At 39.1% G+C, this 23,605-nt stretch overlaps 1 protein-coding gene and 1 long non-coding RNA gene across 8 annotated transcripts in view; both read left to right on the top strand.

Annotated features, from left to right (window-relative positions):
* C10H3orf38 (chromosome 10 C3orf38 homolog) overlaps positions 1-23,605 on the top strand; it is a 62,930-nt gene that overhangs the window by 12,829 nt on the left and 26,496 nt on the right. Inside the window, exons 1-2 of one of the 7 annotated variants that reach the window (XM_085899193.1) lie at positions 6,682-7,369; positions 20,224-20,291. The exons of 2 other annotated variants lie outside the window; for them this stretch is intronic. Coding sequence is in view for 2 of the 5 variants with exons in the window: in XM_085899188.1 (XP_085755314.1) it covers positions 7,311-7,369 (59 nt within the window). In the remaining 3 variants the exon portion in view is untranslated. Of the gene's footprint in view, positions 1-6,676; positions 7,370-20,223; positions 20,292-23,605 lie in introns of those variants that run through there. 4 more of the 7 variants (XM_085899188.1, XM_085899194.1, XM_085899187.1 and 1 more) reach the window with 4 other exon arrangements.
* Positions 8,884-12,240, top strand: LOC147019023 (uncharacterized). Its single transcript, XR_015062615.1, has 5 exons — positions 8,884-10,112; positions 10,205-10,427; positions 10,521-10,679; positions 10,885-10,939; positions 11,235-12,240. It is a non-coding gene; the product is annotated as an uncharacterized LOC147019023 (long non-coding RNA).

Here is a 23,605-nt window from a genome sequence, read left to right as displayed (position 1 = left end):
TCCATCCATCCCTCCCTCCTATTGGTCGACATGGTCTTTCGGGTCTAAAGGGTGTTGAGCATCCGAAGGATTTTTAGGGGTCTTAAGGTTCTTAGGGAGTCTTAGTTTAGGGTTCTAAAGGCTCTAATCATCTAAGGTAATTGACACATACGTTCTGTGCGGCCGAACAGATGGACCCAAATGCAATACCACCTTCTCTGGTGAGGGTAATCATTGCGTGTGCCATCTCTCGGATAGATATCAAACTGGGCCGCCCATCTGTTGGCATTCGTTGGTTGACGTTAAAGATCCCACGGTGTCCTTCACTATCGCCGGCACTGAACAAATTACAAAATCCTGCTCTAATCTACACAGGACACTGCATCAGTGTCACAACCGCACCCCAAGTCCATGATACTACCCACAGCAATGTACTACATACGAAAGACGAAGACCTTGTTATTCCTTATTAAGACCTCACCACTTCCCTTTGCCATATTGTGAACAAGCCCTCTTTCCCAGAAATGGAGGCATTATTGACCCCGTCCCCTCAACCAACCCCCTCCATACACCTCCCTTTCTCTTTTCTGACGTGTTTTCTTCCAAACAATTATTTCCTTTTCCAGGTTCCAATCTCTATAAACCTCTTTTCTTTTTCTTTTTTTATTCCCCACCAAGCAACGAAATTGGCGGGGGATATAGAAATGGGTTCCGTCCATCCGTCCGTCCGTCCGTCCGTCACATTTCGTTTCCGGAGCTTAACTACAAATCCCCTCAAGATATATTTACGAAATTTGGTACACATATCAAGCAAGTGGTGAACTGGTGCCTTTTGATATTTAGAGATTTCCCCCAAAAAAAATTTCTGTCACTTTCCATGGAAACAAGTTGGGTATTAAGAAATAATAGATTGAGGTTAACCTTTGTTTCCAGAGCATAGTTGCAAAACTATTAACTATTTCTTTATGAAATTTGGTACACACATCAAGAATAAATTGAACTGGTGCCTTTTGCTACTTGTCCTCATTTACTATGGCGGGGGATATCGAAAACTTTGTCTTCAACGGATGCTAGTTTCTTCTTTTTTTTAAAAATTTCCATCCATGGCTAACGTTTCTAAGCTTCAATTTACCCTCTTTCTTTTGTGGGTTCACTTCGATATTTCTTTCAACTGAGTTCTCTTGCAGGACAACTGAGAAATACACAATTCATGTTATACCCAAGTACGAATGATTGTTCTGATGAGTGTTTTATCTTCCAGGTGGTATAATTGATATATTTGATGGATTATCTCCTCGTTGAACGTTGATTGCTCCAGTATGGTAGAAATCGAGTGTTGAGGTGGAAAAGTAAAATCGTTGCACTTTAATGTCCGACTCAACATTAATTGTAAATGAGAAAGCATTCCATAAATGCAAAGCCCATCCGCGTCTGCTTTGTATTCAAACTAAGCTTGATGAAAACAACTAAATATAAATGTGAAATTTATTGAACAATCTTCTCCATATTCTTTAAAAAGGTTATGGCCGAGACAGACAGACAGACAGACAAAGAAATGAGCGGTCATAGACCTGTACTTGTGAATCAGTCATGGCAACCTTGACCTTTGGACCTCAAAACGATACACTTCTATCTTTTGATTGGTGAACCAATTCAGTGAACAATATGCAAATTCTGTTAAAATTTCAAGTCAATCAGTTGAAAATGGAGGATTTTATGTGGCCTTGACCTTTGACCTTTTGACTTCAAAAACAACAGGCACCATTGAAAAAATATGCAAACCCCTTCGCTGTTCAAATTCTAAGTCAATCGGATAAACATTGATGCGCCAGTATTGGTTGTCGGTGTTTTATTGCTTAGGATGTGATGTCATCTGTCGCCGTCCTGCGCATGCTCTGTTGTGCTTTGGTCACATATTCCATGTTCTTCCTCTTTGCTCTTTGATTGCCATGAGCTCGGTGTGTTTTGCTTGAGCTACCAATAAACCTCGATCTGTTCACAGAAACGGCGTGCTGTACGTGATCCGTTGGATTGAGAACAGGATAAGGTCTACCTCTGCTAACTGGCGATGGTTTAATGCGACTTTGACTTTTGACCTCAAAAAAATACGCTTCAAGCATTGATTGGTGAACCACTTTGGTGGCCCAATATGCAAGTTGTTCAAATTTCATGGAAATTGATGATTTAATGTCACCTTTGGCCTTTTGACTTCAAATACAATCGGCTTCAGTGGCGTAACAGGCAAAACCTGTGCTGTTCAAATTTCAAGTCAATCGGATGACAATTGATTGTTTTATGTGACTTTGACCTTTTGACCGAAACAAAAAAACCGCTTATAGGTTTTGATTGGTGAATCAATTTGTGACCCAATATGTAAAACCTGTACAAATTTCAAGTCGATCAAACAATAAAAACAATGTCACCCACAGGGTGACCTGTATCTTGCCAAAAGGTGACGACGTGTGACTTCTTTAAGGTCACACTGAGGTGAACAGAGCTGCTATCCACCAGGAGCGACTCCTTGAGGAATATCTGCCTACGAGAGATTCCAATGAGAATCGTTCTACAGAGTAACCATGAAAAATATGCTTTTGCCTCATAACGTCACCAAATGACGTCATAATGTCTCAAGCTTGACATATCTTGAAAGCACTCATCGAGGTGTTCAATTTGAGGTACTACACGATATGGTTCCTAAAACTTGAAAATTTGACCTTGGGGTCAAATATGTTTGACCTTAGGCGCTAACCATGAAGGTCAAGGCCAATCGCCACCAAAAATTAATCAGCTGAGCGCCAGACCATGAACTATATTCCCATGAAGTTTGAAGACGATCCGATCAAAATTACTCAAAAAATAAGGGTTTCGTCGACTCCCCTGATTTGCGACAAAGTGACCTTGACCTTTGACCTTGACCTTCAAAATTTTGTGCACTGAAAGGGACCTCTATAGGCCTCTGATATGCGAAGTTACAAAAATTTCCAATGATAACTGTGCTCTGCAGAATTTTTTATATGTGATTACAGACAAACAAACAAACAAACAAAAAGAAAAACATACAAGCTGACTAACATATCTTGCAAAAACTTCGTTTTGGCAAGATAAAAATCGATGAATTCATGTGACCTTGACCTTGGCCCCTTTGGCATTTTAATCCAATTTTCATTACAAATTATTTCAGGAACTAACATAACTCACTCAGCCGATGTTACTAACATAACTCACCGTGGCTTTCTACCAAGTAGCAATGCAAGTCAGCACACTCAATGTGTGGCCCTGACTTGGGATCGTCAATCCAAACAGCTGCTCGATACTTATAAGGACACTTTTCTCGCCCAATCACATTCAATTTTACCTCAACATCGTTACTAAGATTTTTCCAGGTAATTGAATGACATTTGGGCGGACTAGACACAAACCATTACGAATAGCGATTTGGATAGTGGGGTGAAGAGTAAGCTTTCCAAATTTGCAGATGACACAAAGCTTGGAGGTAAAGTGGATAGCGGAGGGGGTGGTGATCAGATTCAGGAAAGTATTGATACTGTTACGGTTCTAGGAACCGAATGCATTCAAACATACAGGTGCCCCAAAGTTAGTAATGCCGTTAAGTATATGTGTAGACAGAACCCTTCCTCGTGTTTAGTGGGAAATCGAAGGGGTGCGTTGCGATGTTTTTTTAGTTTGGTTAATAAATCATTTTATTTCCCCTCTTATGGAACCACGGTACCTTCCTGGCGCTTGCAGCCCTCGGTTCGCTGGCCACAGTGTACCACTGTCCACCCGCTGTCTACAGAGACTCAAATTTCCACGTTCGCTGCTCCAGTTCCTTCTCGGCTTCCCCAAACGTACGCAGTGTGGCTGCACCGTCATTCACCTTCCCCAAACACGCGTGGGGTGGGTGGGCCTCGCCGGTACCTGGCCGAGGTCCCGCCCAGAAGGGGCGGACCCATGGGAGCCACGTCCAATCAGGGCGGACAGTGACGTCAGTTTTGACCAAGGCCCCGCCCCACTGAGGGAGGTCAATGGACTACGAAGGGACTCTCTGAGACTCGCGTTCGTTGGAGTTCAGTCAAAAGGCTCAGTTCAGTTCTGCATTCGCTGGGGCGTTTGTTGGAGTTTTGCTGGAGTCTTGAGTTCGTTGTACGAGGAGGATTGACAGACTGAGAGCTTTTCACGAGTCTGTGTGTGTGTGGCGCCGTCTGCTAAGTACAATTGCATAAGTGTTTACGATCATTGTAAATCTACTGTATATCCGCGATAAGCTTGCTCTGTGTCCTCCTTGCTGTAAATAAAACAATTGTAGAAATGTTCCCAGTTCGTTTCCGTCTTTCTTTCATTGGTCCAGTATGGTTCGGATCTGAGTTTTAGCTGGGTCTTTATTCCCGTTATTCTGCTCATCCAAGCCGGCACGGCCCGGTTCGAGAGTGACCCGGTTCGAGCAAGGCGTGCCGAGGGCGTGGTTCCCCGGTAGACGACACCGCGTGGTTAATGAGGTAAATTGGTTCTAGACAAAAAGACCCGACGCTACGCGGTAGAGGTATTGGCGTCCACGGTCGGTTAAGCGACCCACCGCCTCACGGAGTTATCCGAGAGGGACGGCCTACAATTCCGGGAGTCTGGTGGGAGACGATGTAACCTCCCCCACCTTGCGGTCGTTCTCGCCTCCGGGTCGCCGGCCCGCAACAATACTTGTATAGATTTGACAAAAGATTGGAATATTTAATTTAACCTGAGTAAGTGTAAGGTGTTGGGGATGGGAAAGAATCCTGAAATTAGAGATTACAGGATGCAAGGGGTAAATTTGGAGTATGTCACACAGGAGAAGGATCTGGGGGTGGTAATACATATGGGAGGTAAGCAGGCAGCACGGTGCCAGGTAGCTGTAGGTAAAGCAAATAGGGTTGTAGGTTGTATTCGGAGGGGGATCATTTATAAATCAAAAGAGGTGGTGTTAACATTGTACAGGAATTTCGTGAGGGCCACATCTAGAATATTGTGTGAAGTTTTGGTCACCACAACTTAGGAAGGACATCAGATGCCACAGAGAGGGTTTAGCGCAGGGCTTCGTGATTGATTCTGGGCCTAGCTAGTCTCAGCTATGAGAAGGGCTGAACGAGATAGGGCTTTATACACTGAGGATGAGGCGGTTATGAGGAGATATGATAGAGATGTTTAAGATAATGAAAGGTATTGATAATATAAGTGTAGATGAATTAATCAGCCGAGTAGACAGTGATAGGACCAGGGGCCATCACCTGAGAGTTAAGAAGAGGAGGTAGAAAGGCAGGGGACTTTTACTCAGAGAGTAGTTAATGCATGGAATGGCCTCCCTGGAAAGGTAGTGGCAGCAGAAACAGTAGATAAGTTTAAATTAGAATTAGATAGGTACCTGGAAGTTATGGCGATAGAGGGATTGGGGATGTTGGCAGGACTTTTCGGTAGTTTGAGCATTGATGGGTGATTGTGTACTGAGTGATGTTGGTGGGGATTTCGTCAAGGGGTCTTATGTGGTTGATGATGTGTTTTTAACTCCCTTTGGGGTGGGGGTGGGTGGGAAAAATATAAAAACCTACAAAAAACAAAAAAAATACTCAATAAAAAAAGAAGCATTTTTCCTTTTCTTATTTTGATGTGGAGTTGGTAAATTGGTGTGGTGGTGATGTGGTGTTGATAAATTGGTGTGGTGGTGATGGGGTGTTGGTAAATTGGGGTGGTGGTGATGTGGTGTTGATAAATTGGTGTGGTGGTGATGTGGTGTTGGTAAATTGGTTTGGTGGTGATGTGGTGTTGATAAATTGGTGTGGTGGTGATGTGGTGTTGATAAATTGGTGTGGTGGTGATGTGTTGGTAAATTGGCGTGGTGGTGATGTAGTGTTGATAAATTGGTGTGGTGGTGATGTGGTGTTGGTAAATTGGTGTGGTGGTGATGTGCTGTTGGTAAATTGGTGTGGTGGTGATGTGGTGTTGGTAAATTGGTGTGGTGGTGATGTGGTGTTGGTAAATTGGTGTGGTGGTGATGTAGTGTTGATAAATTGGTGTGGTGGTGATGTGGTGTTGGTAAATTGGTGTGGTGGTGATGTGGTGTTGATAAATTGGTGTGGTGGTGATGCAGAGTTGATAAATTGGTGTGGTGGTGATGTCGTGTTGGTAAATTGGTGTGGTGATGATGTGGTGTTGGTAAATTGGTGTGGTGGTGATGTGGTGTTGGTAAATTGGTGTGGTGGTGATGTGGTGTTGGTAAATTGGTGTGGTGGTGATGTGGTGTTGATAAATTGGTGTGGTGGTGTTGTGGCGTTAAATTGGCGTGGTGGTGATGTGGTGTTGGTAAATTGGTGTGGTGGTGAGGTAGTGTTGATAAATTGGTGTGGTGGTGATGTGGTGTTGGTAAATTGGTGTGGTGGTGATGTGGTGTTGATAAATTGGTGTGGTGGTGATGTAGAGTTGATAAATTGGTGTGGTGGTGATGTGGTGTTGGTAAATTGGTGTGGTGGTGATGTGGTGTTGATAAATTGGTGTGGTGGTGATGTGGTGTTGGTAAATTGGTGTGGTGGTGATGTGGTGTTGATAAATTGGTGTGGTGGTGATGTGGTGTTGGTAAATTGGTGTGGTGGTGATGTGGTGTTTGTAAATTGGTGTGGTGGTGATGCAGTGTTGGTAAATTGGGGTGGTGGTGATGTGGTGTTGATAAATTGGTGTGGTGGTGATGTGGTGTTGATAAATTGGTGTGGTGGTGATATGGTGTTGGTAAATTGGTGTGGTGGTGATGTGGTGTTGATAAATTTGTGTGGTGGTGATGTGGTGTTGGTAAATTGGGGTGGTGGTGATGTGGTGTTGGTAAATTGGTTTGGTGGTGATGTAGTGTTGGTAAATTGGGGTGGTGGTGATGTGGTGTTGGTAAATTGGTTTGGTGGTGATGCAGTGTTGGTAAATTGGTGTGGTGGTGATGTAGTGTTGCTAAATTGGTGTGGTGGTGATGTAGTCTTGCTAAATTGGTGTGGTGGTGATGTGGTGTTGCTAAATTGGTGTGGTGGTGATGTAGTGTTGCTAAATTGGTGTGGTGGTGATGTGGTGTTGCTAAATTGGTGTGGTGGTGATGTAGTATTGCTAAATTGGGGTGGTGGTGATGTGTTGATACGAGTCATCAAACGCCAGGAAGTTTGCCCAGGATAAGATATATGATCTGGTATCAAATCATGGTTCATGACCAATCAGCTTCCAGAAGCTTCCCACGTGACCTCAGCATTCACCGACCTCACGGCCCGTGATTGCCCGCTCTGCGACATGAAACACGATGGAGGTGGATTTGTGATGAACGTTTTTATCGTTGGATGAGGAGGCCGAGCTCGGTTCAACGTGAACTTTCACCTCAATTGAAGGGATGCAGACGGTGGGTATGAAGGACAGTTCAACTTTACCAGTGATAGTTACTCGTTAATATTATTATTGTGTGTTTGGAGTGTTATTGTCCACTCGATGATAATGTTCTTATTTTATGTTTTTATTTTGTTGTTTAATTATATCGTAAACTTGGTCCAGAAACCGGGTTCTCTTCAACAACAACAGCAACCCCTCCCCCTTTCTCTTCAACAACAACAGCAACCCCTCCCCCTTTCTCTTCAACAACAACAGCAACCCCTCCCCCTTTCTCTTCAACAACAACAACAACAACCCTCTCCCCCTTTCTCTTCAACAACAACCCTCTCCCCCTTTCTCTTCAACAACAACCCCCTCCCCCTTTCTCTTCAACAGCAACCCCCTCCCCTTTCTCTTCAACAACAACCCCTCCCCTTTCTCTTCAACAACAACAACCCCTCCCCTTTCTCTTCAACAACAACAACCCCTCCCCCTTTCTCTTCAACAACAACAACCCCTCCCCTTTCTCAACAACAACAACAACCCCTCCCCCTTTCTCTTCAACAACAACCCCCTCCCCCTTTCTCTTCAACAACAACCCCTCCCCCTTTCTCTTCAACAACAACCCCCTCCCCTTTCTCTTCAACAACAACCCCTCCCCTTTCTCTTCAACAACAACCCCTCCCCTTTCTCTTCAACAACAACAACAACCCCTCCCCCTTTCTCAACAACAACAACAACCCCTCCCCCTTTCTCTTCAACAACAACAACAACCCCTCCCCTTTCTCTTCAACAACAACAACCCCTCCCCTTTCTCTTCAACAACAACAACAACCCCTCCCCATTTCTCTTCAACAACAACAACAACCCCTCCCCATTTCTCTTCAACAACAACAACAACCCCTCCCCCTTTCTCTTCAACAACAACAGCAACCCCTCCCCTTTCTCTTCAACAGCAACCCCTCCCCTTTCTCTTCAACAACAACAGCAACCCCTCCCCTTTCTCTTCAACAACAACAGCAACCCCTCCCCTTTCTCTTCAACAACAACAACAACCCCCTCCCTTTCTCTTCAACAACAACAACCCTCCCTCCCCTTTCTCTTCAACAACAACAACAACCCCTCCCCCTTTCTCTTCAACAACAACAACAACCCCCTCCCCTTTCTCTTCAACAGCAACAGCAACCCCTCCCCCTTTCTCTTCAACAACAACAACAACCCCCTCCCCTTTCTCTTCAACAACAACAACAACCCCTCCCCTTTCTCTTCAACAACAACAACAACCCCTCCCCCTTTCTCTTCAACAACAACAACACCCCCTCCCCCTTTCTCTCCAACAACAACAACAACCCCCTCCCCCTTTCTCTTCAACAACAACAGCAACCCCTCCGCCTTTCTCTTCAACAACAACAACAACCCCCTCCCCTTTCTCTTCAACAACAACAACAACCCCTCCCCTTTCTCTTCAACAACAACAACCCCTCCCCTTTCTCTTCAACAACAACAATCCCTCCCCTTTCTCTTCAACAACAACAACAACAACTCCTCCCCCTTTCTCTTCAACAACAACAGCAACCCCTCCCCCTTTCTCTTCAACAACAACAGCAACCCCTCCCCCTTTCTCTTCAACAACAACAGCAACCCCTCCCCCTTTCTCTTCAACAACAACAGCAACCTCTCCCCCTTTCTCTTCAACAACAACAACCCCCTCCCCCTTTCTCTTCAACAACAACAACCCCCTCCCCCTTTCTCTTCAACAACAACAACCCCCTCCCCATTTCTCTTCAACAACAACAGTAGGGTAAGAATACTGATTCTGGCTCACTTTTCCCCATGTAAATGAATGGGGGATTTTCAGCGATGAATTTTTTCTTTTTTTCCCTAAAAAATAAATCCCCTTTTTTGCCCAAGGTATATTTATTTGTCTCCCCTTTTAACCTAGGGGCTCTCTATTCAAATAACCTATGCAACAAGATAAATATTTGTTCAACTAGTAAAGTTGTAATGTGATTTGTTAAAGGTGATTCTAAAGAAATATCTGAAACGTCTAAGCCCCGGGACACTCTTTATCAAATAACCGATGCATATTGTTTAGCTCACTCATTGAACCTATAAACATTTGTTCATTCTCAAATTCCTTCAATAGTTTAATTTTCTTTGCACAATAATCACCATCTAAAATATTTAAAAACAAAACATTTGAATCTTTATATTTTTTTAAGATACCCCTTTTGTGCCATTACGAAATGATAAACTTCTCTGAATGATCTCATCTGACCACCTCCTGAGTTGCAAATCATTTTTGTGCATAAACCACGCCATAAAAAGTTTTGTTTCAAATGTTTTCAGTTCGTGCCATGAAAATGAGGAAGTGTTTTTTTTGACACGGTCGTGCTGTGAAAATGAGGAAGTGTTTTTGGACAGTCATGCTGTGAAAAAATAGGAACTATTCTGTGAGACAAGGCCTCGTGTTTATATTTTATCTCAGAACACTAACAGGCTTTTAAACATAAGTTTAATCAAAATCATTATAGGGCATTTTAAGTATGTTTTAAAAATGATTCATACAATTTGAGAATATATCTCCCAGTTATTTTCCAAGCTGTCTCTCCCGAAGCATCATTTCCTGTGGCCACACCCAATGATTAAGCAATCTCCTCATCATTGCTTTATAAGTGATTCGCCAGACAAAGTTTCTGCCAGACGGGATTTTCATTTTTACAACTGAGACGTGAGCGATCTTTCTTCCGCGAACAAAACAGCTCAACACAAAGTTGGTAAGCTTGTGTATAGGTTCCTCTTTCAACGATGAAGCAATTGATTATAAATTAAATCGTGATAATTCTGATATATATTTTTTTCTTGGCAGGTCCTTGAAGAAGAGCAGTTTACATATCACGACGAGGTGCATGAAATTAATGCTCTTATTGAAGAGGTCAATCATCTTAGAAGAGAATTGAAAAACATTTTTAATGACTGACACGACGTCTTATCACGGCCTCTGATCTTTTTGCCATCTTGTACCAATGGTAAAAAAACTGAGACATGGACTCACTCTCTTCCGATGAAGATGACAGCTCACTACAAAGTTGGTAAGTTTGTGTATGGTTTCCTCTTTGAACGATGAAGCAATTGATTATAAATTAAATCGTGATAATGCGAAAATATATATTTTTTCCTGGCAGGTCCTTGGAAGAAGTGGAGTTTACATATCACGATGAGGTGCAGCAAATGAATGCTCTTATTGAAGAGGTCAATGATTTTAGAAGAGAATTGAAAAACATTTATAATGACTGGTACGAAGTCTTATCACGGCCTCTGATCTCGAATGAATTAAACCAATGGTGAGACGTGTATGTGTGTGTGTGTGTGTGTGTGTGTGTGTGTGTGTGTGTGTGTGTGTGTGTGTGTGTGTGTGTGTGTGTGTGTGTGTGTGTGTGTGTGTCTCTTTCCCTGTCTGTTTGTATCTCCCTGTCTGTCTTTCTACCTACCTCTCTCTGTCTGTCTCTCCATCTATACCCTTGACTCATTATTTTATTTTTTTTTCAGCTCGATCACACATCAGCTGTTGAAGCAATCTGGTACAACACATGATATTCTGGAGGTAAATATTTCTGAATTATTATTTAGTTATTTGTTTATTTATTCTTTTATTAATATCACTCTCTCTTTGGAATGTCACCTTATGTTGGTTGCATCATTAGTTTGGACGCGGTTTTGCCAGTACACTGGAATTCATTTTATTGGCCTTGGAAGGATGACAGGCTGAGTCAGCCTCCTGGTGTGTTAATTCAGTGGTCAACGAGGCTTGAACTTAGAACCAACACCAGGCTTACTCATATTACCATGTAATTATCTTTATAAAACCTAATTATTATCCACTTTTTGTTTCAAAACAGAATATGGTGTCTGAGTTTCGAAATCACAAGACATCTGAAGAAGATTGCTGGGAAAGATTATACATTCTCGCAAATGAATATTTAATATTTTCAATTTTGATTAATTATATTTGTTTTGTTTACAATTACTTGATTTTGAATTTCAAAAAAATAATCAAGACATGAAGGAGAGGGAGGGAGGGGGGAGGGGGGAGCGCACCTACCCCTCCCCAACGACCCATCACCCCCTCATCCCACCCCTCCCCTCCCCATGTGTGTGTGGGAGGGGTTTATGTGGGAGGGGTTTATGTGGGCAGGGTTTATGTGGGTGGGGCTTGTGTGGGCAGGGTTTATGTGGGAGGGGTGAATGTGGATGAGGTTTGTGTGGAGAGATGGGTGGATGAGTGGAGCTTGTGTGGATGGGTGGATAATTTTTTAATTAAATAAACATGTTATGTGTGGGGAACTAATTAACTAATCACTAATTATGTGAATATGATGAATATGGGTGGAGCTTGTGTGGGGTTTGTGTGTGTGGAGCTTGTGTGGGGTGGAGTTTTTGTGGGGGGTTTGTGTGTGGTGGGGTTTGTGTGGGGTGGGGTTTGTGTGGAGCTTGTGTGGGGTGGGGTTTATGTGGGTGGGTTTTGTGTGGGCGGAGACAAAAAGGGGCGGAGTCAAAAAATTTCAATTTACCTTTGTCTTTTGTAATTCCTGTGAATAAAATGAACCTAAAATCTCTTCCCCTTCCAAATCATATATCTTATAAGTCCAAGGAACCGTATCTATTACATCAACAATTTTTAAAAGTTCGTTCGTCCATCGTTTAGTATAACCCTTTTCAAAATGAGATTTCTACCTATATATTCTTACGATATCAACAACTTTGAACTTAGGTTTTCTGACATTAATCTCTTTTTCATATTTTAATTTTGTAAATGTTTCTGATGGTTTCATATTTGTTGACGTGTGAACCGTGTCATTATACTTATCCACAATATCCTGAATAAAAGATGACCATTGTTGTGAACCGAGTTGTGTGAATTTTTTATATAGTCTCTCTTTTAAGGTACGATTAAAACGTTCAACAACAACTGCCTTCCCTTCATTAAAGGTACTGTATAATGTAATACTGTTATTTTTTAGAAAATTCATAAATGTCTTCTTATAAAACTCTCTACCCTCATCAGTCCACAATTTTTTAGGTTTTCTCTAACTTTTATTAAATATCTGTTGAAAGGCTAACATAAGAGTATCACCTGTTTTGTTTTTTAATGGTACAACCCATGCGTATCTACTCCTCAAATCAATAACGGTTAAAGCATACTTGTACCCCTTATCATTATTGAGTTCAATCAAATCAGCAGACCAGATATAATCTACTTCCTTGGAATAAACTTTCCTTCTCTGAAACTTTGTGAATATTGGTTTATGTAATTCATCAGCTAATTGCTCTTCAATCTTAATGACATCATTAGAGCTTACAAGTTTTTTGAATTTCCAAGTCCAAGTTTCAATTTAGCACTGATCATCTTCTTCACGATGAACCCATCAACTTTTTCTCTCAAGGTTGGATTTTGTATCAGAGACAAATTATACAACATTTCTCTATCGGCTTCATGCTTTTCTTCCAACGTTGTGGTATTCCCATAATCAATATCGTGTCTCATGCACACTTCTTCAACTCTATTGATGGGTTTACTCCATGATTTAGGATTGTCTGCCTCATCTAATCTTTTATCCAAGTTTGTGCCTGGACCACAGAAAGAATACCCTGGTAGATGTAATTCCCATGGTATTCCAGTAGTTGTAAATTTACTTCCTGATAAAAACTTTTGTATATCTCCTCCTGGTTTGTGTTTGGAGATAAATTGATTTTTTTTTGAACCACACACCGAACATATACCTTTTTGTATAACCCTGTTATTTTTACTTTTAATATATGAAATATTTTTAGTATTAGTTTTCTTTTTACATTTGAGACAATGTAAAATTTTACATTTACTGCTTGGACACAGAAATTATCATTTTCTTGAAGCCTTCTTGCTGTCATTTGTTGTTCATCTTTCGGCTGCTCCCGTTAGGGGTCGCCACAGCGGATCATCCGTTATGATCCGCATACTGATTTGGCACAGGTTTTACGCCGGATGCCCTTCCTGACGCAACCCTGGTCGCCTCTTACGACACAGGGATCAGGATTTGGGTTTCGCCATGATTCCGGGCTGCTCTACACCCTGCCCAGTGCAGAGCCCCCGTCCTCAAGCGATCCTCCAACCCAAGCCTCCGAGTAGCCGGATTACAGGCGCACGCCACGACGCCCGGTTCTTGCTGTCATTTATGTATTAGAAATATATGTTAGAATAATATTATGGCACGAAACACCTCCCCATCTTCCCATAGTTAAATCATTTTGTATTTCCTTACTTATTATATATAATCCTGTTTTTTCTGTTTTCATGATATAAACAAGGGCAAAACCATTATTATATTTACCCTTATTAAATTCTTTTATTTGTTGTTTACTAATCGTGGCCCCACAAAACTCATTCTCGATACCAAGTGGATAATATTCTTCCTTACGAGACTGATTTAATTGTTCCAGGTCTTCGAGGTCAATTTTAAATGACCAATTATACCCTAAATCATTCACATCATACCCCCATTGTTCTATTCTCATACAAACTATACGCCCTTCTTTATAAAAATTTATTTTAATTCGAACTGTGAATTCTGTATGACCTGGAGATAATATCAACACTTCTGTATCTTTGAAATACACGGCCGTTTTATTTAAAGATATATATTGTGATAAATCGCTTAATCTCACCAAGTCATTCGCGTCAGTCGGGCTTGGATAATTTTTTAATTTATAAGCATTTTTCATGTTAATATTTTTGGTTATATTATATTTATGTCATTCAGCCTGTGCCTTTGTGTAATAATTTGATAAATCAATATCCATTTCTTGAGATACACCAAAGATAGAAGCATCTTTACCAACATAAGTCATTTATATTAGATTAAAAATAATATCATAAAATTTTTTATTTTTGTTGAGTTGAAATAACACATAGACATAATTGACCACAACACTTGGAATTTAATTCTTGGACTTGAAATGTTTGATAAACACCATTCTGTAAGAATTTTATTACTTCAACAGGTGGTGGAATACTAAAACTATCAAAATAATATTTGTCTTGACTATTAAAAATACAAACCCAATGAGAACCGTTCCCATTATTATCTTCTAAGTTCATAATAATATTCTTTGTATGTTTCGGCACATTTGTAAATTCATCTCTCATACAAATAACCACATTATGAATTTTTAATTTCTTACAATATTTGACAAGTTGTAAATTTGATGTTGTATTCTTTCCAAATTCTTTAAACCACTCATCAATGCTCATTTATTTATTAGAAAGATATAATCCATTACCTCTTTTCGTTAATTTTACACCTGCTTGTGCTATAGAAGAAAGCATATCTCCAACTAACAATCTCGCTTTATCAGGCAGACCTTCAAGTTTTTCAGCAAAATCTACAATTACACCACTTCCACTAATTTGTTTCTCCAACTCTTTGTTATGTCTTTCCAATTCTTTTTGAGCCTGGAGTTGAGCCTTCCTTTCGTTGGCAGTTTTCACCGCTGTTGAAATACCGCCCGTCAATGCTCCAACCGCACTTAAACCAGCAAATAAAGGAATTAGAAATGGGAGAAATCCTCCACTCATCTCTCTTATTGAATATTTTTTCAACATTGGTTTTGTCATTTTAATTTTAAGTGAGCCAGTGTCATTCAAGATTTTAACCTGTTCTCTTGTGAGCAAAACATCAATTCTTACTGCTCCTTTTCTCTGAATTGTATTAACATTAATCGTACAAGGCTTTTGATTTTGAACACAAGATGATAGTTTATGAAGATTGATTTGATTAACATTTACCCCAGTTGGTACTTTGCCACTCATTTATTTAACAAAAAATTATGTGAGACTAATCATCACACCATTATCTGTATTAATCTGTAATTCTGTTTCTTCCAACAGCAAACAATATGTATCAACTTCTTCACTCTCTCCTCTTTCAATGTATAGGGAAGTATCCACTCGATTAGACTTTATAGTTTCCTTTTGAGTGCTCAGGTCAAACGCATAGATTGTATACAAACTTTTAAATGCTGTCATATCCAAAATAGGTTCTTTATTTCCATTACTTTCACACACCTTTTGGTAAGACTTGTATGCTTCAGCAAAATCATTTTTTTCCCAATTAATTTCCAATCTATCTCGTGGATAAAATGTTCCATCCAGAGAAACGCGAAGTTGTTTCACCTTAGCATTATCACTCAATGCATTATTCTTATCAGTCGCAGTATCACCATCTGGCTTTTTAAAAATGATCCACAGATATCGTGGCTTTCCTTCCAGAACACCCAAATTCCACATGTAAGTAGTTTGGTTGAGTTTAACGTGTTGACATCTTCTTTTGAGGTATGATACACTGAGTGGTTTCTTTGAGTTAAGTCTTCTATTCAACATCTCTTCTGTTTTAAGATTAGGAGTATATTTACTGATATACCAACTCATTTCCTCAATTACAAATTTATTCTGATCACCAAAAGCATTACCAACACCAAAAAGCAATCTATTTTCAGTATCATTCCTTTGTAGTTGAAATCTAATTTTAAGACCATACAGAACTTTATCATGATCACAAAATCCAAATATACCTTTAAGAGGAACTGCCACAGTAAAACTATTTTCTGCTTTTGTATCATCATTATACGCTCCTTTCCTTTGAGTATATCCAGGGTCTGTGTTTGTTCCCGTTGACATATCAGGAATAAAACCTTCGACAGACCCCTTTCCCATTCTATCACTGAATGTATAGAGTGTAAATTTCATCATTTCAGATACAGCAGAGACATAATCAACCGCTTCAACTTCTTGTGTTCCAATATACAAACGCACACTATCAAACATTTTCCAGAAAAATCATTTACAAGTGTAGCGTTTGTGTTATTCCCAGCTTTAGTGAATTTAAATTTACACAACAAGAAACTTTCGGAGAGATTCAAATAGGTTTGTTGATTATTTATTTCAAAACTTTTTGTACCATTCGTATTCCAGTATGTTCCAGTTATTGCATTTAGCTTGAAGTAATCTTCTTTTTTAGTGGAGTTTGAGATAATAATAGTATCATCCAAATCATAGATACTATCAATTGCTTCCATACTTGTATTTATTTAGGAAAAAAAGATGTTAAAACTTTTGAAACCCTGATCCAAGTATTCGAATTATTTTCTGTCGTTCTTGGGGGGACAACTGAGTTTTGCCTTTCTTAATTTCTTTTATTGCTTGTAATTTATGAGATTCCTTCTGGGCATCTTTTATGCTCTTTGCAGCACCTGCTACATTTCCCACAGCAGAAGCAGTTGAACCAATTAGATCTTTATGTTTAAGAATAGTTGAACCAATACCCATGAGAGTATCAATTATCCCATCTCCTCTAAATTGATGTCCAACACCCCTTTGTCTCTTAGGTTTATAGTATCCTCTACCAAGATACATACCTTCACCCTTGTAGTATGGGGAAAGGAACATCCCATCCCCTGTAATTATTTTATATTTTCCCAACTCGTGTTTCCTCACAATAACCATCGTATTTATTTATTGGAAAACTTCACGTAGGTGAATTCTGATGGATATAACTTCTCCATTAAAAGAAATCATACGATTATCTTGGTCGGTTATCCTAAAATTTACTCTGTGTATGGTTTTTCCTGACACAGGGAGATAAACCAAATTTTTGGGTTCCATATTGAATTTATAACCAATTGGGGTTGAGTATGCGCTGAATGAAAATATTGTATTTGTTTTTTTCCATCATTATAAGCACCATCAATCAAATCACAGTGAATTAACACCGAATTTATTCCTGAGGATATTTGAATGACATTATCACTGTAAAACGTCCCATTAGTTTCAATCTTTTTGAGGAGAAACCCAATAACTCTCTAAATGAATTATCAATTGTGAAATCAACCTTGTAGTTATTTTTAACTTTAATCGTTGATTTTGAAGTATGTTTTTGAATGTCTATAACAATATTTTTTGGTTCATCACCCTGTTCTTTCATAAGACGAGCAATTTCGGAAGATATTTGAGAAATCTCATATGCTCCGGGTGAGACTGTTATCGTTTTGTATCCACTTCCGGGATTATAACTAAACTTGTCATTTTTATCAGTTATATTAAATAAGGTATTATAAGTTTCCATGGACAATAAAGATGCTTCATATTCTTTTGTTGGGTCAAGTTGTAGTGGGTATGGGAATGAAGATGTGTGGTCGCTTGTTGTGAAATTAAAACTCAGGATTGTGCTTCTCATCTTATTTAATATGAGATAAAATGTCTTTATATTGAGATTTATTAATTATTTTCATGTTCATCAACTGGTCTAAAATGGCTGATGCTTCATTAAAACAATTGTTATTTCCAGCCTTCTTACTACCTAACAACAATAACAGTCTATTAACTAATTGCGATGGGTCATTTGGAAGAAAACTAATACCTGAACCAAGGATACTTAAAGCCTGAATAATGTGTTTCTCCTTCTCATTTTTCCTACTTTTACTAGAAATACTAACCCTATAATTTAGAGTGTTCAGCAGATCAATATATACTCTATCATCATTATTTTTCATATCCAATGGTTTATCAATATACTTTGATTCATCCCTCACAGTTGAACCTTGTCTTCCATCTTTTGTGAGAAGAAACATTAATCTTGGAGTTAGTTAAACAGGGGGTTGAGCAGAACCCAAGAACCTTAATTCATCATTAAATATCAATACCTTTTGTTGAACAAGATGAAATATTGCTGGTTGTTCTGTTGGAATGAGTCCTGCTTTGGTTTTTGAATCCGCTGAATATTCATTGTTTTGAAGAGCATTCACAATATAATCACGGGGTCGATTAATCTCTTCCAGTTGTTGAAATAAACCTTCATCATCATATACCTTTAATTCTCCGAAATGCTCTAATTCTTCCTCAGTCATTTGATCAAAATCTTTTAACATTTGAAGTTTTTTAGGAGTATATTCTACTGGAGGAACTGTGGAAACATCTTTCATTTTTTCTTGGGAAGTTTTTAAAAGTGGTTTAAAAAATTTCTCTTGTTTTCTTTCAAATGCTTCTTCGCCCGTTAGTTTCTGTCTGCGTTTCTTCTTTATATCTTCCTGTTGTTTTACAACTTTTGAAACCAACTCTTTATGTTCCCTAAATCTTCTTGCTCTTTCTTTCGCATCCATTTATTTATTGAAAAATATCATTTAATATCTCATCTTGTTTCACAACAATATATTTATATTTTTCAGTCGTGTGTTTCATGTAATCCCCAAATTCCTTTTTACTACATAATGTAGAACAATTGTCTCTCCAAAAATTGTTTATATCTATTGAATTTAACTTGAATAAAATAAAAGTATTAGCATTGTTTCTGATGGAACGACGAGGAAGTTGAAAGTACGATTGTCTAAGATAAATACAATTACAAGAAGAATGTCTCCCTCTTGTGTACTAGCTGTCCATTACCGTTTGGTTTCTCTCATTAACACAATCATCAAAGATAACGAGGTTCTTTTTGGATTTATCCAAATCTTGTGGAGACGGTATATCATCCGTATTATCACTAAGAATACAAGTTATCGGTTTTGATTTCTTTTTACATCTCTGTGTATCATAAAATAGTTGTATTATATCTTCAATGTTGTAATCATTTAGGTTTTTTTGAAGTTTAAATAAACCGATTATATCTTATTTTTGAAGACCAGCATTAAAACCTTGTGAGAGTAGTTGATATGCTGGTTGAAAACTCGACTTTGTGAAAATTATTAAATTATTATAATCTAAAAAGTTGGTAGTGAGGAGCATCTTTAAAAGTAAGCAAGTTTTTCCACATCCACTTGAACCAACGATGAGGCATCTTAATGAATTTGGGAGATTTTTATGGTTGTGAAATTTTATCTTTTTTTCCCAAATGGGTAAAAAATCATTCATTTATATATTTGGAAAACAGGTTATTTAATTTATTATTGGCTTTTTTCGAAACTCTATATTTTATCCTAAGTTCAGGTTTAATTTCAAGATAATCCATTATTTTATTTATGCAATATCTTGTGTTGATATTTCCCTGAAAATCACATCCATGAATAATATATAACAACAATCCTTTGAGCATTTCTCTAATACGTTCAGTTTCTTCCCTTGTAAAGAAAGGTGTATTATCACCCTCATACTTTACATTCATTTCTCAAATCAATCTTGTAAAGTAATTCATTTTTGGTGTAAATCTAAAAGAATTATTTTCCTTTTTATATTTTTTATTATCATTAATTAGAAGATAATCACAGAATATACATTGTTTATAGGCTTTTGACTCTGTGTTTAATCCCCGTCTTTCACACGCAGGCCAATTCTCAAATTTGTCATATGGAGAATCATGGACTTCAAGAGGCTCAAAATCGAGTAAACTATTCATATTTATAAAGTAAAACTTTACCTAAACTGAAATTCATCTTCGATACTTTCATAACTATCGTTTGAACACAAACTCTCGGTGTCATAACTATCGTTTGAATGCAAACTCTCGGTATCATAATCACTCTCATAATCTTCAAAATCTTCAGTTGAATATTGACTCATATTTAATTAGTAGAAAAAACATTACCATCGATATCTATATACATTTTTTCATTAACAGATTCAACTGCTACATTTTTTATATTAAAGGTAATTTTAAAATGATCCTTAACTCCAATTGAACGAAATGTCATTTCACCTGATATATTAACATCCTTTATTTCATCAGGATTTATACCTTTAGGGTTGTTGAAAAAAATACAAATTTCTCCTTGCATATTACAGATGGTCTTATCTTTTCTTTCTACAGCTTCATCCATAAGGTTTTTATTTTTTGATACCTTTTCTTGTTTCATTGCTTTTTCTAGTTTTGAATATATTGCCAGAAGGAGAGGAGAAACTTTTGTTCGAGATACCTTAATTGATGTTCTTCCAGGTATACTAAAAGCCCTTCCACTGAAGTAAATTGAAGAACTCATCATATCCACCATAATTGTTTTTCTCCAATAGTTGTTATATTTATCTTTGTTCAATTTTACTTCCTTGACATATTTCTCAGTATCTTTAACAAATGAAGAGATTGATTGAAACTTGTCTTTTGTGTCTTGAAACATTGTATTTATTAAGTGATAAAGTTGGAGGATAAAATGGTTTTAAGCACAGATTCACCTGTAAAATAAACGAAATTTTCATCAATAAAATTTTAGTTTAAGCACAGATTCACCTGTAAAATAAACAAAATTTTCATCAAGAAAATTGTAGTTTAAGCACAGATTCACCTGAAAAATAAACGAAATTTTCATCAAGAAAATTTTAGTTTAAGCACAGATTCACCTGTGAAATAAACGAAATTTTCATCAATAATATTTTAGTTTAAGCAAAGTTTTATTATATAAATATGGTGAATACAACGTACTGCGATGTTTGTAATCACGAATATAAACATTATAGAAAACACCTCCGAACCAACAAACACACATTTAATCTATTTCATAAAATATCTCCTCTTGAGTTGGAAAGAAAACATTGTGATATTTGCTCAAAGGATGTTTTGAAGAGTAGTTATAATAGACATCTTCAATCACAAAAACACAAGAAAAATGAGTTGATAGTAAAGGGAGACTATTATATTGAAAACACTGATGGGGCATTTAAAGGGCATATAAAAATAAGGATTTTTCAATTTGGAGAACCCGGTCCATCATCAATAGTTGAATCAATTGAACTAGTGAAACCTGATGTTGAAAAATTTATTAAAAAGACATTAAAAGAAATGAAAACTTTAAAGTTTTATATGGGAGTGAAAATGAATATGAAAAGACAAGATGAAGAACAAACTCCTTATATGAGAACAGATCTTCATTTTATAACATCATTTCAAGATTTTTTGAATAGTGGGGTTTATGAAGAACTATCAAGACAAGAGGAGGATGTTGATAATACAGTGGTAGGAAGTGGATTCAATTTTAAAAAAATCATCTTTTTAGATATACACATTCTAAAATCAAACCCTCTTAAAGCTTCTTCTTATATTGAATTACCAAAAGAAATAAAACGAAAGAAGGTCCTTGTCAAAGTGGACATCTCTCTGGCTGTTATCAGAAAACCACCTCACCGCCGTCGAGTCTGGCATTTCACTCAAGCCGACTGGCAGGGTCTCCGAGCAGCCATCAAACTTACAGACTGGTCTCCTATCACTACTTTCTCAAACATCAACTCATCCTGGGAATTCTTTCAAAGAAACTTGCTCTCCCTCATGCACAGATTTATCCCCTCTCGTGTTCAGTTGTCTTACCCTTCCTCCCGCCCTTGGTTTACTGAAGCATGTGGCGAGGCAGTTGTCCTGAAACAACTTGCCTTTGCCTCATGGAAAGCAAACCCAACTGAGGGCAATCTCAGTTCTTTCCACAAAGCTCGGAACAAGTGTGTATCTACCCTCAGGAGAGCCAGAAAACAACATCTTTCTCATCTCAAGTCTGAACTCTCAAACCTCTCTCCCTCCTCAAAATCCTGGTGGCGTTTAATCAAATCTGTTTCTGGTGTATGTTCCCCCTCCATCCCCTCCCTTACCTCAAATGGCCGCACTGCTGATTCCACACGTGATAAAGCTGAATGTCTAAACTCGGTGTTTGCAGCTAAATCTTGTGTCCTAAACCCATCACCATCTCTACCCACTTTACCCAGTCGCACCCAACTGTCCCTGGACTCTGTATCCTTTTCTCCTGACAAGGTGGAGAGCTTGCTTTCAAACCTCGAGTCAGATTCTGCAACCGGTCCAGACGGCATCAGCCCACGTGTCCTCAAAGCCTGCTCTTCTGCTCTTGCTCACCCTCTCTCTGTTCCATTCACCCTCTCATTTGCCCAAGGTCATCTGCCATCTGCTTGGAAATCTGCTAACTTCACTGCTCTGCATAAAAAGGTGCAAAAACAGATCCCTATAACTACAGACCAATCAGCCTTCTCCCAATCATCAGCAAGGTGATGGAATCCATCATCGCTTCAGACATGAAATCCTTCCTCTTCTCCAATGGCTTGATTTCCAATCATCAATTTGGTTTCAGACCAGGTCACTCTACCCTGGATATGCTGCTTCTGCTCTCCCATCAATGGATGGAGGTCCTCAATGCCAGACAGGAAATCCGAGCCGTATTCCTGGACATATCACGTGCTTTTGACACAGTCTGGCACCCTGCCCTACTCACCAAACTCTCTTCCCATGGTATTCAAGGCCATCTCCACTCATGGCTCGCAGACTTCCTCTCCTTTCGCAGTCAACGTGTGGCCCTAAATGGAGTTCTTTCATCCCCTCTTCCTGTGCAGGCTGGAGTTCCTCAAGGTAGTGTTCTGGGCCCTGTTCTTTTTCTGGTTTTCATCAATGATCTCTCGGACTCTCTGGAAAATCCTCTATTTCTCTTTGCCGATGACTCCACCCTCTGCCGTACCATCTGTCATCCCTCAGACCGGCAAGCAGCAGCTTCTTCGCTCACTGCAGATCTGGATAAAATCACAAACTGGTCCAACACGTAGAACATGTCTTTCAATCCAGACAAATCTCACACTCTCACTATGTCTCTTCGAAAGGACCGTTTACAAAACCCCCCCATCCACTTTCTCAACAATCCTCTGGAAGAAGTCTTTTCTTTCAAGCTTCTAGGTCTCACTATCTGCCATGACCTTTCCTGGGAAAGTCACATTTCCAACCTCGCCTCAAAAGCCAGTCGCCGACTGGGAATCCTCCGTCGTGCTTAGTCCTTTCTCGGCCCTCTTGAGCTCCTGACCACTTACAAAGCTTTTGTCCGTAGCCTGATGGAGTACTGCTCTCCCCTCTGGGCTGGTGCTCCTGCCTCCCACCTTTCTCGGCTTCACGCTGTCGAAACCAGGGCATTTAAGATCATCGGCATCTCCCGCAATGAAGCTGAGTCTTTGGGCCTCTCACTCAATCACCGCAGGTTGGTCGGTGGTCTTTCTGTCTTCTACCGACTCCTCTCCAGCCTTGCCCCCCCTGCTCTCTCTGCGATTTGTCCCCACCACATTTCCACAGGGCGCTCAAGGTCTGCCAACAACCCCCTTCTGGTAAAACTACCAAAATCACGAATCACTGCTCATCTTCACTCTTTCATTCCTCTTTTTTCCCGCCTTTGGAATAAACTTCCTCACTCTATTCTTTCCCATTCTTCCCTCCAGGCTTTCAAAACAGCTGTTCACCACCACCTCTTATCTTCCCCCATCCAAATCCTTGATGTTTTCTAC

Source organism: Eptatretus burgeri, chromosome 10 (genome assembly GCF_056783735.1).
Source record: "Eptatretus burgeri isolate ZD-2024b chromosome 10, Ebu_testis_v1, whole genome shotgun sequence".
Lineage (NCBI taxonomy): Eukaryota > Metazoa > Chordata > Myxini > Myxiniformes > Myxinidae > Eptatretus > Eptatretus burgeri.
This window is presented reverse-complemented; position numbering and strand designations above follow the sequence as displayed.